This window comes from Chelonoidis abingdonii, unplaced genomic scaffold, assembly GCF_003597395.2.
Source record: "Chelonoidis abingdonii isolate Lonesome George unplaced genomic scaffold, CheloAbing_2.0 scaffold0609, whole genome shotgun sequence".
NCBI lineage: Eukaryota > Metazoa > Chordata > Testudines > Testudinidae > Chelonoidis > Chelonoidis abingdonii.
In genome coordinates this window covers 5,851-21,910 of record NW_027424870.1, presented here as the reverse complement: position 1 = coordinate 21,910, position 16,060 = coordinate 5,851, and the positions used below count along the sequence as shown (strand labels likewise).

General features: G+C 42.7%; 2 protein-coding genes across 2 annotated transcripts; both read right to left on the bottom strand.

Moving 5' to 3' along the window:
• Positions 1-1,639: 1,639 nt before the first annotated feature.
• Positions 1,640-2,596, bottom strand: LOC116832004 (olfactory receptor 14A16-like). Its single transcript, XM_032792397.2, has one exon. The coding sequence runs from the start codon at positions 2,594-2,596 to the stop codon at positions 1,640-1,642; it is 957 nt and encodes a 318-aa protein (XP_032648288.1).
• An 11,761-nt stretch (positions 2,597-14,357) lies between these two features.
• On the bottom strand, positions 14,358-15,317 carry LOC116832003 (olfactory receptor 14A16-like). The gene has a single exon (XM_032792396.1). It carries the CDS (start codon positions 15,315-15,317, stop codon positions 14,358-14,360), a length of 960 nt encoding a protein of 319 aa, XP_032648287.1.
• Between the last annotated feature and the right edge of the window lie 743 nt (positions 15,318-16,060).

Below are 16,060 nucleotides of genomic sequence, written 5' to 3'. Positions count from 1 at the left end.
TGCAGTGTACACAACCATGCACAAAGATAGCATTCTAATACTAATAACAGGCCAACTTCTTAGATCCTTTCTCAGTTTGGATGTGACTAGATTTACACTGGATGGCATATGGAATACCAGATCGGTGCATGTGATGGCATTTTCCCATTCACACCAATATTATAACAAAATGACCCCTGACAAATAACTTCCACCAGAGTTTGTTACTACTGAACTTAGTCCTGTGTCTTTGGTCCAAGACCTTGTCAGTGTTAAACTGGTGGTGTCAATGGAGCTACTCTGCATCTGCTCTGGTTTAGCGGAGATGAGAATATCACCCTTATATCTCTATTGCATTCATTTTCTCCAAGCTGCCTGGATCCACACTGGGATCTTTGTGTGTTTTGGCCACTGACCAAATCATGATTCCTTTGAAGTGAGTGGCTAAATTCCAGTTACTTCAATGGGATCAAAATTTGGCCTCATTATCCAGAGTCTGATTGTCTTTAGAAACATTGCAAAACCTTTCTCTTAAATACGCCTTTCAACAACATCAAGAATAATACAACACTGATTTATGCAGTGGTGTTGTCACCATGTTGATCCCAGGATATTAGAGAGACAAAGTGAATGAGGTAAGATATTTTATTCCTCAACTGCTATTGGTGAGAGAGAGAAGCTTTTGAGCTTACACAGAGGTCTTCTTCAGGTCTAGGAAATGTACTAAGAGTGTTACAGATAAATACAAATTGAAACAGCTTGTTTAGTGTAAATAGTTAACACATATTTCAAGGTGAATTGGCTTGTTGACAACACAGGGTATCATCAAACAATTACAATCCATACTCAATGGGGACCACGTTCTGAAAGAAATCTTTCCAGAACTCCCTCTTCTGGTCCTCAGACAACCTTCCAACTGCTCCAAGCTCATCCTCTGAAGCAAGTTCCCCACAGAACAGGACACATCAACACAGCCAGAACAACAGATATTAAACCTGTAGACATATCTCCACTGCTATGATGATCAGCACCCCCCACAAAACATCTGTTAATATCCATGGGTCCTACACATACCTATCACAAAATGTGGTGTGCCTCATCCAGTGCACTAAATGCTCCAATAACAATTATGTAGGTGAAACCAAACAATCACTACGCTCTTGAATGAACTCACACAGGAAAATGATAAAAGACAAAAACACCCTATTGCCTGTACATGAACACTTTTCATAAAGTGATCATTCTATATCTGCAAAAAAAAATCTATATCTGATCTCTCAGTCCTTCTCCCAAAGGAAACTTCCAAAACACCTTCAAGGGATGGGCCTGGGATCTTAAATTTATAACGTTGCTAGATGCCAAAAATCATGGACTGAATAGAGACACTGGATTTATGGCTTATTACAACAATCCATAATTCACTAACCACCCCACCCCCCACCTCCTTCCCTATGACTGGAGACATGTTAATGGACATCTTACTTACACTGGTATAAACCTAGAATAACTCCATTGACTTAGTGGAGCGAGTCTGGATTTACCACTATAAATAGAGCATTTTGCATAAAAAAAAAAAATCACACAGCATAATCCAATGGGGACAATAACAAAGTATCATCAATTGATTGTGTTGGTAAAGAAACATAGATAAAAACCATGTTCATAAGAGAAATATAGACATTTTATTCTTGCTGAATAACCTGCAGTCAGTGAGTTTCCTCAGGGAAGTTTTGATTTCCTTGTTCCTCATGCTATAGATGATCGGATTCATCACTGGTGGCAGCACGGAATAAAGAACAGCCACCATGAGATCCAGACCTGGTGGAGAACTGGAGGTGGGTTTCAGGTAAGCAAAGATGCCAGTGAAAACAAACAAGGAAACCACAATCAGGTGAGGGAGGCAAGTGGATAGGGCTTTATGCTGACCCTGCTCAGTGGGGATTCTCAGCACTGTTTGGAAGATCTGAATGTAAGACAGAATTATAAAAATAAAACAGCTTAAGGCTAAACATGCACCGAAGATGAGCACCTTGACTTCACCAAGGTATGTGTCAGAGCAGGCGAGCTTGAGTAGCTGGGGAATTTCACAGAAGAACTGATTCACTTCATTGCCACCACAGAAGGAGATTGCAAATGTGCTCCTGGTGTGCAATGAAGAATAGACAATTACACTGATCCAGGCACTGGCTGCCATTTGGACACAAGTTCTCCTGTTCAATATAGCCTCATAGTGCAGTGGTTTGCAGATGGCGACATATCGATCGTATACCATAACAGTGAGTATGGCAAAGTCAGATGCAGCAAAGAAAACAAAGAAAAAGACTTGGGCAACACATCCAAGATAGGAAATGGACCTGGTGTTCATAAGGGAATTGGCTATGGTTTTGGGAATGGTGACAGGGATGGTACCAAGATCTAGAATGGACAAATTGATCAGGAAGAAGTACATGGGGCTGTGAAGGTGGTGATCAAGAGTTATGGCTGTGATGATAAGGAGATTCCCTTCCAGGGCTGCCAGGTAAAGCACAAGAAACACCAAGAAGTGCAAAATCTGCAGCTCCCGAACATCAGAGAATCCCAGGAGAAGGAACTCAGTTATGTTGGTTTGGTTGGACATTTTCTTTATTAGTTCATAATGTCCTGCCTGTGGAGGGAAAGACAAGAGCAATGATCAGGATTATACTTAGAGAGAGAGTGATCCTGATTCCCCTCTCCATAATCTCTCATGATGTGAATGTCAAAGGTGCACAGCATTGATCAATACTATTGACTGGAGTAGGTAGTGTTCCTCACCGCTCACAAACAGAGCACTACTCTCTGTGTTATCACAGGAGTGTAAATTGGAATCGTTCCCTTAAAGTCAATGTAGCTTGGTCAGTTTACATGATCTGAGGATCTGGCCCAATATGTGGCTTGATCAAATGCAGTATGGAGGATGGAACAAAGTACAACCCAAATCCAACAATGTTAACCAATGTTTTGCCCCTATTGCTACAGACACCAGACTCATAACTTGTCCCTGAAACTAAAATGCCCACACAGCCTGATTCTCACTAGGGTGACCAGATAGCAAATGTGAAAAATCAAGACAGGGGGTGGGGGGTAATAGGAGACTATATAAGAAAAAAACCCAAAAACCGGGACATCTGCTGACCCTAATTCCCACTTTCCTGGGAAAAGCAGCTTAAACTTATCAGGAGTCTCACATGGCAACTCCTCTGTGATGATTCCATCCCAACACCACACAGGCGGCCTGCTGCCTGTTTACACATTGATTTATGGCACCAGATCGTAGCTGGATTTCCATCTCTGGGCGATGATGGGCTAGTAGCATTGCTCAGTTACTGCTAAGTTGTATTGTTTCCCTCTGTGACTTTATGTCTGTATAGTGTGGGTCAGTGGCAGTCAGGAGACTCGGGTTCTACTCTTGACTTTGCCACTGATCTTCACTGTGACTTTGGGGCTGTCACTTCTGCCTCTCTTTCCCCTCCCTCCATTTCTCTGTCTTGTCTCCTTTGAATATAAACTCTTTTGGGGATGGACTGTTTCTTCCTAGGTGTATGTTCTGTGAATGTGTGGACAGTAATTTTGTATAGCGGGCAGCAGTGTGGGACAGAGGCTATGATGGTAGAAGAGGAGAGCTGAGTTCTAGTTCCATCAGCCTCCTGCATTTCCTTGGGTAAGATCAAGATAGACAGGCTTTGTCTGGGGGCTTCAACTCCTTGGGCTTCAGTTTAGAGAGGTTAGTATGTTTAAAACACATTGTGTGGGCTACCAACTTCGCAACTTAGTTTCACCATCCTGCATCTACCGCTTTGAAAGACATAAACACGGTTGCAATAGAGAGAATGGGTTGGAAACTGTGGTGTCATTGGACAATATTCATGTTCCCCAAACCCTGGCTTAAAGCTAAGTTTCCAGTAGTCAGACAATTTCTGCTTTATTTCAAAGGAAAATTGAGTTTTCAGTTGAATACATTTTCATGGAAAGTCTCTGCTAGCCATAAAAATGAAAACACTTTGTTATTATGAAAATTTTTTTTCAGTTTCCAACAGTTTCAGGATGAAATTGTTTGGTGTTCTCACAACCTCAATGAAAAATCATTTTTTTCTGATGAAATATTTTTTTTAAATCTGATCATCTCTAGACGTCTGCATAATTTGATAGTTAAAGTCTTAAAGAGATCTAATGGCAATTCATATTTCTGATATTAATTTTTTTCTGTACATTAATACACTAACATATTTAATTGAAATAGAGAACTTACTTTCATAGACTCATAGAATCATAGAAATGGAAAGGGCCTTGAGAGGTCATCTAGTCCAGTTCCTTGCAATCCTGGCAGGACTAAGTATTATCTAGACCAGGCCTGTATAACTCATAAAGAGGCAAGGGCCATGTTACTCCAAAGAAAATAGCTAAGGGCCAAATTCGCCCGGCCCCGCTGAACCCCTTCTAGATCCGGCAAGCCCCCCAAATTCTCCCCCACGGAGCACCGCTCACCCCACAGAAACAAACCCACTTCCCCAGCACTGCCCCACTGAAACAACGGTATTGAACCTTGGTAATATGTTATAGGGGGCCCCTAAGGTAGTATAATTAAGGTACAAGAAAAATGTCTTTTTGCTAGAAATAGAAAAAGATCTTCCCCCAACTTTATAATCAATTGTCCTGTTGAATGAATGAGGTATGAATGAGGCTGCAACCCTTGGAGAGGGGATGAGAGCCAGACCAGTTCACTAGAACAGGTCAGACACTGACTCCTCGCTCGCCTCCTCAGCCCCCCACCCACACCCGGCTCACCTACTCACCCCCCACCACTGTTCATCCGCTCGCCTCCTCAGCCCCCCACCCCCTCCAGCTCGCCTCCTCACCCCCTGCCACTGCCCACACACCTTCTCAGCCTCCCTCCCTCACCTGCCACTCGCCTATTCACCCGCCATGGGCCGCACAGTGAGCCCACCTACTCACCCCCCGTGGGTCACACAGTGAGCCCATACAGGCCGCATGCAGCCCCCAGGCTGCAAGTTGTGCAGGCCTGATCTTGACCACCCCTGACAGGTGTTTGTCTAACCTGCTTTTAAAAATCTCCAATGAAGGAGATTCCACAACCTCCCAAGGCAATTTATTCCAGTGCTTAAGCATTCTGAGAGTTAGGAAGTTTTTCCTAATGTCCAACCTAAACATTCTTTGTTGCAATTTAAACCCATTGCCTCTTGGTCCTATCCTCAAAGGTTAACAGTTCTCTCCCTCCTTTTTGTAACAACCTTTTACGTACTTGAAAACTGTTATCATATCCCCTCTCAGTCTTCTCTTATCCAGACTAAACAAACCCAATTTTTTCAATCTTCCCTCCTAGGTCATGTTTTCTCGACATTTAATCTTTTTTTTTGCTTTTCTCTGGACTTTCTCCAATTTATCCACATCTTTCCTGAAATGTGGCACCCAGAACTGGACGCAACACTCCAGTTGAGGCCTAATCAGCGCAGAGTAGAGTGGAAGAATTACTTCTCGTTTCTTGCTTACAACACTCCTGCTAACACATCCCACAATGAGGTTTGCTTGTTTTGCAGCAGTGTTGCACTGTTCACTAATATTTAGCTTGTGATCCATTATGACACCCATATCCCTTTCTGCAGTAAACTTTCCTAGGCTGTCATTTCCCATTTTGTATGTGTGCAGCTGATTGTTCCTTTCTAAATGGAGTACTTTGCATTTATCCTCATTGAATTTCATCCTATTTACATCTGACTATTTCTCCAGTTTGTCCCCATCATTATTTTGAATTATAATCCTATCCTCCAAAGCACTTACAAACCCTCCCAGCTTGTATCATCTCCAAACCTTATGAGTGTACTCTCTATGCCATTATCTAGATTATTGATGAAGATATTGAACAGAACCAGACCCAGAATCGATGCCTATGGGACCCCACTCTTTACACCCCTCCAGCATGACTGTGAACCACTCATAACTACTCTCTGGGAACAGTTTTCTAACCAGTTATGCACCCACCTTATAGTAGCCCCATCTAGGTTGTATTTCCCTAGTTTGTTTATGAGAAGGTCATGCCTGAAAGTATCAAAAGCCTTACTAAAGTCAAGATATACCACTTCTATTGCTTCTTTCCTATCCGCATGGCTTTTTACCCTCTCAAAAAAAAATATCAGGTTGGTTTGACATGATTTGTTCTTGACAAATCCATGCTGCCTGTTACTTATCACCTCATTATCTTCTAGCTGTTTGCAAATTGATTGCTTAAGTATTAGCTCCATTATCTTTCCGGGTACAAAAGTTAAGCTAACTGGTCTGTAATTCTCTAGGCTGTCCTTATTTCCCTTTTTATAGATAGGCACTCTATTTTCCCTTTTCCAGTCTTCTGGAATCGCTAATGGCTCAGATATCAACTTCTTCAAATTCATCTTTTGTAATTTGACCTAGTTTCCACTTTTTGTAGGACTCTTTTTTGAGTTTTAGGTCATTGAAGATCTGGTTGCACCAGGGCGGTCTCTTGCCATACTTCTTATCATTCTTACTCAGTGGGATAGTTTGCTCTTGTGCCCTTAGTAATGTCTCTTTGCAAAACTGCCAACTGTCTTCAATTGTTTTTCCCCTTTGACTTGCTTTCCATGGGATTTTGCCTACCAACTCCCTGAATTTGCTGAAAAGTCTGCCTTCCTGAAATCCATTGTCTTTATTGTGCTGTTTTCCCTCCGACCATTGTTTAGAATTTATCCTTTTGTGATCACTTTCACCCAGGCCACCTTCCATTTCCAAATTCTCAACCAGTTCCTCCCTATTTGTCACAATCAAATCTAGAACAGCCTAGTAGCTTTCTCCACCTTCTGAAATTAAAAAAAAAATGTTTCCAATGCATTTCAAGAACTTGTTGGATAATCTGTGCTATGCTCTGTCATTTTCCCAACAGATGTCTGGGTAGTTGAAGTCCATCATGACCAAGTCCTGTGATTTGGATGAATTTGTTAGTTGTTTAAAAAAAGACTCATCCACCTCTTCTACCTGGTTAGGTGGTCTGCAGTAAACCCCTACCATGATATCACTCTTGTTTTTTTACCCCTTTTATCCTTACCCATAGACTTTCACCAAATCTGTCTCCTATTTTTATCTCAACCCAAGTCCAAGTGTATAAGTTTTTGATATATAAAGCAACACCTCCTCCATTTTTAACCTACCTGTCCTTTCTAAATTGTACCCTTCTATACCAATATTCCAGTCATGTGTATTATCCCACCAAGTCTCCACGATGCCAGCTATGTCACAGTTGTGTTTATATACTAGCGTTTTAAGTTCTTCTTGATTATTCCCCATACTTCTCACATCAGTATACAGACATCTAAGATAATGAGTTGATCCCCCTCTCACTCCCGCAGTTCTCTCTCGTTGCTCCCTTATTTCTGTTATAGCAGCCCATGCTTCCCCAGATTCCGACCCTTCTCCCAGATCTCCATGTTTATGACTTACCTGTGGGCTTTGTTCACCTGCCCTCATTGAACCTAGTTTCAAGTCCTCCTCACTAGGTTAGCCAGTCCATATCCAGATATGCTTTTGCCCTTCTTCTTTATCCCAATTTGCAGTGCATTGATCTTGCAGTGTTAAGAATCATTGGCCATTATCTATCTATCTATCTATCTATCTATCTATCTATCTATGCACCCATTGCCAGGATTGATTGGTTCTTTTGCTGTCTCTCATGCCCCCATCACTGTATTATCAACCAGCTGTTGTTGTGCCCCTTCACTGCATGTACTGAGTTGCAGCGCCTCTCTGCAGTTACTAGCACAGACTGGTGCTCCCTGCTTCCCTCCTAGGGCAGACTTGAGAGGTGATGGACTGATTGGGATCAGGGACTGAAAGCCCCTCCCAGCTCTAGAGATGATGACAGCTTGTGCATACTTCAGACACAGTCGAAGCCTAAGATGTTCCTGTTGGGGCTAAATAGCTGAATCCAGTCTCCAGGGCTGTGAGCCCAGCTCTGATCTCACCTCTGGAGGAAATCACTCTGACAACCTGCAGTACCTGATCCTATCCCCCCTCCCCCCCGAGAGGGAACAGCACCTGCTCTGGATCTCACATAATGGCAGCATCCCTGGAAGTAGCCTTGGCTAAAAACAAGGCAGGGCTGAGTCACAAAGGAGGTCCCCACAGAATGGCAAAATAAAATATAAATTAGTAACACTGACGTGTGACCTACAATGGCTGAGAGCCTAATGGCACCAGAGTCTCAGCTGGCCTGGAATGGTCTGTTCCTTCAACAACTTCACATAATTACTTCTGAGTGAGCAGAGATGGTTTTCCCCTGCATTGCACCAGCAACTCTTGGGATGCAGCCACCAGAGGAACTCTCAGCTCAGGCTGTCCTGACTGCTTGAAGTTGGTCACAAAGAGGTACCCATAGGCAAACACTAAAAACTAAGGACCTCGTCCTGAGCTGTTGTAAATGGATGGTGTAAAGTTCTATTGACTTCAGAGTAGCAAGGGCTGTTTACACCAGTGGAGATCTGGCTTATTGACTTCCGTGGAGCCGCATCCATTTACTTCATCTGGGGATCTGGCCCATGATGCAATTTCCAATCCACATTCTTTGCCTGGGAAACTGAACCAAAGAAGAATCAAAATTTCATAATCAATCTGCTCTTTCCTAGTGCTTTGTCCATTGATATTAGTTACAAGTGGGGAGAGAACTTTGGAGGAATTCCGTGTTGTGGAGATGTTCTGTATCTGATCTTTCTTTCTTTCTTTCTTTCTTTCTTTCTTTGTAGCTATATTTTTTGTCCTTTCTGCAGAAAACACTAAAATAAAAGGCTCCTTTGGCTGCAGATGCACTGTTTAAAAGTGTTACATTCACACTAGACATTCATGTCAGAGAATGAAAGACAAAGGGCCAGATCCCCAGTATGTATAAATCAGCCCTAGATCTATTGGAATCAATGGTTCCGAACATCAGCTAGTTCAAATCAAGGTAGCTCCACTGGAGTGAATGGTTGAGACCCCCAGTTTTTGTAAATCACCTCTAGCTGCCTTGGCGTCAAAGGGTCCAGATCCCCAAACAACTGTTATGTAAATCAGCCCCAGCCCCACTGAAATCGATTAGACCAGTTCTCAGCAACTGTAAATTGGCATAGTGCTAAGGAACCAGGCCAGGTGACATGAGCTGAATATCTGTGCCATGAAGTCTAGTTTTTTGCTTGTTCCTGTATCTGAGATTCTCATTGCTGGACATCACAATCCTATATCAATGCTCATAGAATATTCCAATAACATGATTAATAGAAACCTATGAGATGGGTACCCAAACAGTAAATGAACAGATTAATATTCTAACTACACAGGAATACCCCGATAGTGAAGGTTGCGCCATGACTTCTGTTTAAATTTCCACCTCTCTTTAAAAAAAATGATACGCTTAGTCAAATTTCTTTGATATTTAAAGTGTCTTAGGAGGGTGCAGGGTAGGGTTAGTGACCTAAATCTTGGGTCATTTGAGCTAAAGGTTATGGAGAGTAAGGGAAGCACACAGCAAGCAGCAATTAAAATGGGAATATTGGTTTCACTGAGGTCTAACTGCGTCAGTAAACTGCCCCAGCAAGCTTTTAAACCTCCAAATGCACATTCTACCACCATTCTGCACTTGCTCAGCCTGTAGTTGAACAGCTCCTGACAACTGTCCAGGTTCCTATGTATGGCTTCATAAGCCATGGCATTAAGGGGTAGTCTGGGTCCCCAAGGATAACTATTGGCATTTCAACATCTCCATTGATAATTTTCTGGTCTGAGAAGTAAGTTCCTTCCTGCAGCTGTTCAAACAGATCAAAGTTCCTGAAGATGCGTGCATCATGCACCTTTCCCAGCCATCCCACGCTGATGTCGGTGAAACATTCCTTGTGATCCACCAGTGCTTGCAGCACCATTGAAAAGTACCCCTTGCGTTTTATGTACTCGGTGCCTTGGTGCTCTGGTGCCGAGATAGGGATATGCATTCCGTCTATCACCCCCATCACAGCTAGGGAAACCCACATCCTCCTCCCATGTGGTCCAGGTAGGCACCTGTTTGCTGCAGGAAGCCAGCATGCTCAGCTGGGCAGTAGCTACATGAGGTCTCCACATCAAGCAAACAGGAAGAATAATTAAAAACTTCCTGGGGCTTTGAAAGAGGAGGCCATGCCAATGTAGCTTGATGCAGGGAGGCTGAGTTCAAACACGGTGACCGGAGTGGTCACAGTGGGCACTGTGGGGTACCTCCTGGAGGCCCGTTACAGTGATGTGAGGAACACAGTGTCTACACTCATGTTATGTTGCAAAAAGCTCTATGACTCTTGCCAAGGTGGTTTTATTATGTCAGAGTAGCAGGAGAGTTAAATCTGCGGGAGGAGCACTGCTGTGTGTACACTGTCACTGCTTTGTCAACAGAAGCTACCTTTTGTCGACAGAACTGTGTAGTGTAGATAAGGCCATGGTGTCACAGCTAAATATGAGGTAGAAAACATAGTTTAGCATAAGTAATTGACACATATTCCAAGAGACCATTCAAGATGAAGTGCCCTGTTAACACTCCTCCAGTTATAGAACAAAACAGAGCACACAGAAGCCAAAGTGGAAGCTGTGGAATCTTCCTCCACTCAACAGTTTCTGGAAATGTGCCTCTACCCTGTCCTGGAAGGACCCTTTCTGTACATTAAAGGAGATTCCCTTCTCCATATCCCTGCTTGCTTCCTTAGTAATGGACAAGAAAAATTATTGTGGCAAATTATTGCCAGTAATGTTGATATTAGTGTGATGGGGAGACATCCTCTGGGAACTGGACAAAGATACCCAGTGTATTTCATACAGGCCACTAGAAAGAAATCAGAAAAAAAACCTAACAATTATTTATCCAGAATGGAACAGCTTCAAATGGAGTGATTGTGGGAGCCTCACTTCAGAACACCCCTAACAATGCTGACATGGATGGGGCACTGGATCCTTTCTCTGTGCAAGTCCTTGTCAATGATGATCTCTCTCTCTACTCCATTCATCAGTGTCGTGTCTAAAGTCACTGACACACCAGTCCCAGAATCCTAATTATTGAAAGAAGCCAGCAAGAGTGGCAGAATGGTGTCAGAGGGCACAGAATTAATGTAGATAACATAGCCCTGAAAATTTACACAAGAGCTGAATTTGTGCTGTTCCTCATGAGACTCACATCTCCAGCCTGGAGGCTCCTTGCAAGTTCTCAGATGTGAAATGCCGTAAAATCAAGTGACAGCAATATTTGTATTATTTGTTCATTTGGACTGGTAAGAAAGCCCAAACGCTAGACCTCTGCTCTGTATTGTAAGAATATATGCAAAATACACTGATATGGTCCACCAAATCCTGGGTAACATTCTCCTTCCTTCAGCATTAAACTCTCCCATTAACCAACTGTAGTTTTTCGCCATTAACCAAGGGGAAAATTTCCCCCATAAGTCAACTAGAACATTCTTCTCCTTCAACCACCCATAAACTCCTCTGCCCTCCACCAACCAGACAAATCTGTCCTTCACCACCCGTAGACTCATCTGCCCTCTACTAACGATAAGATTATCCTCCATTCACCCACCAAAACATTCTCCAGCAGAATCAGCCATAGATCTCTTTGCCCTTCACCACACAGAGTCTTCTGCACTTGACAACAATCACAGCTCTTCCCTCCTTCTTATTCCCTATTCACAATCCATACAATTTTCCTTAACCAAACTAGACTTCTTCCCTTTTCATTGACCAGGAGATCATTCCCCATTCATTGACTTTCATATTCTACCTCCTCAACCAATGAAACTTCCATATAATTTCCCCAACAACGCAGTCAAGCCCTCAAGGAAAGCTTGGGAGAACAGGTAAGCCAGCAGCCCATCCTGAAGGTTAACAGACTTCGTTTGCAGCTTCAGAAGATAATTCCACTGTCAGTGAAGCACCATTGGTTTGTTGAAGTGCCTCAGCTGATTACTATTGCCCTGATGTCTACCTTAGGATGAAAGGAGGAACACTGTACCTTGATGTTTTCCAACGAGACCATAACAACAAAGCTTGAATGCAGAGCTGGCCAAAACATGGGCTTTCCGCTTTGTGGGAAATGTTGCTATTTCAAAATTTCCCTCTAACTGAAAACTCGGGGGAAGGGGATGTTTTAGAAACACCAACACATGGTGCTTCAGAAAGAAAACTTTCTCCATAGGACCCTGGCATCTGCTGAGTGAAATGGACATTCTTGTCAGTTTCATGGCTGCTAATAGGAGCAGAATGTGAGTTTCACTCAACAACTGATTCCAGTCTCCCAGGCCAGCTGGTTGCCCATATTATGTGACTCAGTGACCATTTTGGAAAACCAGCTGGCCTGGAAGTCTGGAAGCCCTCGTGTTCCTGGCCCAAGGTCGTCTGCATGCTGAGATTGCCCTAGAGCCACGGCCCCTGGGAGCCCATACCAAGGTCTTCAAACTTCTTGCTACTTAGCAGCTCAGCTTGGCAGGCAGGCAATCCATTGCCAGTCTGACCTTTCTTCCCTGAAAGTTCATCAAACCTGAGATGTTTCTGTGAATCATTTTGGGTTCTATGAATCAGGATTTTTGGACAAAACTCTGCTTCAATCAGAAATTTTCCTTCCAGCTCTACTTGTGAGCTACCCTGTGATTTATCTCATCCAGAAGCTGGAGTGAGCTCCTACTCCATATCACTGGAAAAATGGAATGAATACAGCTAAATCTTTTTGTATGAATAATAACTTTGCTTTTTCAGAGAATGTGATTCAGCTGAGTTGATGGCCCCTGTGTGAACATTCCAGCCATGCAGACAGGAATGTTTCTGGAAACAGTGACATTTAGGCAAATGAGATGGGATGGGGTTTTGGTCAGTGCACGCAATGGCACTTGCATGGAAGCTAGGGAAAAAACTGGTCTTCCAATTGCACACCATGTTGGTCAATATCTTGGTGATGAGCATGCTGGTGAGCAGGATTTCCAGGAGGGAGAGGTTGATGATGAAGAGTCATAATGGACTGGTAAATCTATAGAAGAAGGCCCAGTGATTCTAGCTTTGAGATAAAAAAATATTTTATGTTAATAATTCAAATTCAAGAAGGGGAGAGTAATTCCAATGCACCAATTGCAAGGCTTTCTTTGACTGGGAAAGGAGAGAAATGGAGACAGTGCCAGGGTCTGACACCAGTTTGGTGTTAGCCTTGAGCCCTGTTCATATCCTTAACCCATATCCAACAGAGAATTAAGCATGAGTTTCCCTTTAAACCTTCTCTTTAAACCTACAATTAAAGTAAAGAATGTGCTGAAGTGGCTGTGGAATCAGGGCCTTTGTACAGAGTATTCAAAGGGAGTGAGTTTGAAATTCATAATCATGAGTGTTTGGAGCAGATCCTCAGGTGGTGAAAAGTCTCCGAGAACTATTGACTTCAATGGAGCTATGACAATTTAAACCAGCTGAGGGCTGCCTCCTTGATGTTTAAGGATCCCGAGTGTGATACTTCCATTTGTTCAGAGAAATGAAAGAGAGCATGTTAAAACTGTATCCTGTCAAAACAGCTCAAAGTTCAAACACCAAGTATTTTAGGATGAACTGTTTGTAAATAACAGATAGAGTAAGATATAACCATAAAAATCTTTGTTAAATAATGTTTAATAAGGAGTATTTATAAGAAAATCATGATCTGGACATAGACAATCATTAACAGGAAAAGAAGCACAATAATTTGCACAATAATCTCCCTAGATTATTGTGCAACATAATTCACAATTGAATAGAAATCGATCATTATGATTAATGAGGTTGTCATTGTGGGGAGCAAACCTTCATGTCACTCAGAAAATCCCATCAAAGAGATGACATATGATCACTTCAAAGAGAGGGCAAACATCAAAAATCCTGTCTAACCAAACACTCACCACCTCTCCAGGCTTTCCCACCTCCAAAGAAACAAATCAAATCAGTCAACAAGTTAAGCAACAAAAAAAGAAAAAAAAAAAAAAAAAGGATAAAAATCTGACAAACAAGTAAACAAAAAACACAAAGAACAATTGCATTAATACCTCAGTCAGAGATTATCCCACAAAAATAAGAAGAGCCTGAGACTTCACTAGGGACTTTGCTATGGGTACTGATTTTATGGGCAAGGTGCTCAGATAGTGTGGTGCTGAATAGCAGTATATGAAGATAGATTCCGATCTTATTTACATTGGTGTAAACCTATAATAGCTCCTTTATTCTTGAGTCATGTTTGTCTGGATTTTTCCTAGTATAAATACCCAGTTCTGCATAAACAGATTGAACAGTATTTTCTCATGGAGGCAATAATGTCATCAGCTGATTATATAAAGAAACACAGAATGAAATTGTTACTGACGGAGAAATATGGACATTTTATTCTTAGAGAATAACCTCCAACCTATCAGTTTACTCAGTGCACCTTTGAGCTCTTTGTTTCTCATGCTATAGATGATCGGATTCATCATTGGTGGCAACACAGAATAGAGAACAGCCACCATGAGATCCAGGCCTGAGGTTGAGCTGCAGGTGGGTTTCAAGTAGGCAAAGGTCCCAGAGCAAATAAACAAGAAGACCACAATGAGGTGAGGGAGGCAGGTGGAGAAGGCTTTATGCTGGCCCTGCTCAGAGGGGATTCTCAACAATGTGGTGGAGAGCTGAACATATGACACGATTATGAAAACAAAGCAGCTTGAGGCTAAGCACACACTAAAGATGAGAAACCCAACTTCACTGAGATTTGAGTTAGAGCAAGCGAGCTTGAGGAGCTGGGGGACTTCACAGAAGAACTGATCCACCATGTTGCCTCCACAGAAGGATATTGCAAACGTGTTTCCAGTGTGCAATGCAGAATAGAGAATAATACTGATCCAGGCACTGACTGCCATTTGGACACAAGCTCTTCTGTTCATCACTCTCTCATAGTGCAGTGGTTGGCAGATGGCAACATATCGGTTGTACGCCATGATGGTCAGTATGGCAAAATCTGCTGAAACAAAGAATAAGAAAAAAAAGACTTGGGCAAGACATCCAGAATAAGAAATTGATCTGGTGTTCATGACGGAGTTGGCCATCGATTTGGGGATGGTGACAGAGACAGAGCCAAGGTCTAGGATGGACAGATTCATCAGGAAGAAGTACATGGGGGTGTGAAGTTGGTGGTTGAGAGCTATGGCTGTGATGATGAGAAGGTTCCCAATTAGGGATGCCAGGTAAAGCACTAGAAACACCACAAAGTGTAAAATCTGCAGTTCTGGAACATCAGAGAATCCCAGGAGAAGGAATTTGGTCATAGTGGTTTGGTTGGACATTTTCTTCCTCAGTACACTGTGTGATGGCTGTAGGGGGAATGAGGAGGACAATGATCAGATTTAGAGCGACAGTGGGAATGGCTCTGATTCTCTTTTATGTATTATCTCATTATATGAATGTCAAAGGTGCACAGCACTCATCACTTGCACTGATGAGGTATTGTTAGTGTTCCTCACCTCTGGCAATCAGTCATGTTATCACATTAGTGTAAATTGGGTCGGCTCATTTAAAGTCAATGGAGCTTTGTTATGTTACCCCTTTTGAGGATTTGGCCCAAGATGTGGCCTGTTAAAATGCTTTATAAAGGATGAAACAAAATACAATCCAAACCCAACTAATCTTCCAAAGAAGGTTCCTCTGCTGCGACCATCACCAAGCTCACAGGTTGACTGTGAAATGGATAGACTAAAATGCCATCACAGCCTGATTCCCTTGTAGACTCACCCAGCATCATAAATAGCAGCTCATCTGTGATTTTTCTACCCCAAGCTCTATGCCTAGATGGCCTGCTGCCTGCTTCCAAACTGATTTGTGGCACCAACTCCCGGCTGCACTTTAGCCTGTGTGTAACTATGAACTAGCAGCATCGCTCTGTCACCACTATGTTGTATCGTTCGCTGTGCGGTGCAGGGGTTTTCAGGACACTTGGGCTCTACTCTTATCTCTGCCAGTGACCTGCTGTGTGACCTTAGGCCAGTCATTTCCCCTTTTTTTCCCTCTGTTTCCCCTCCCTTCCTCCCTT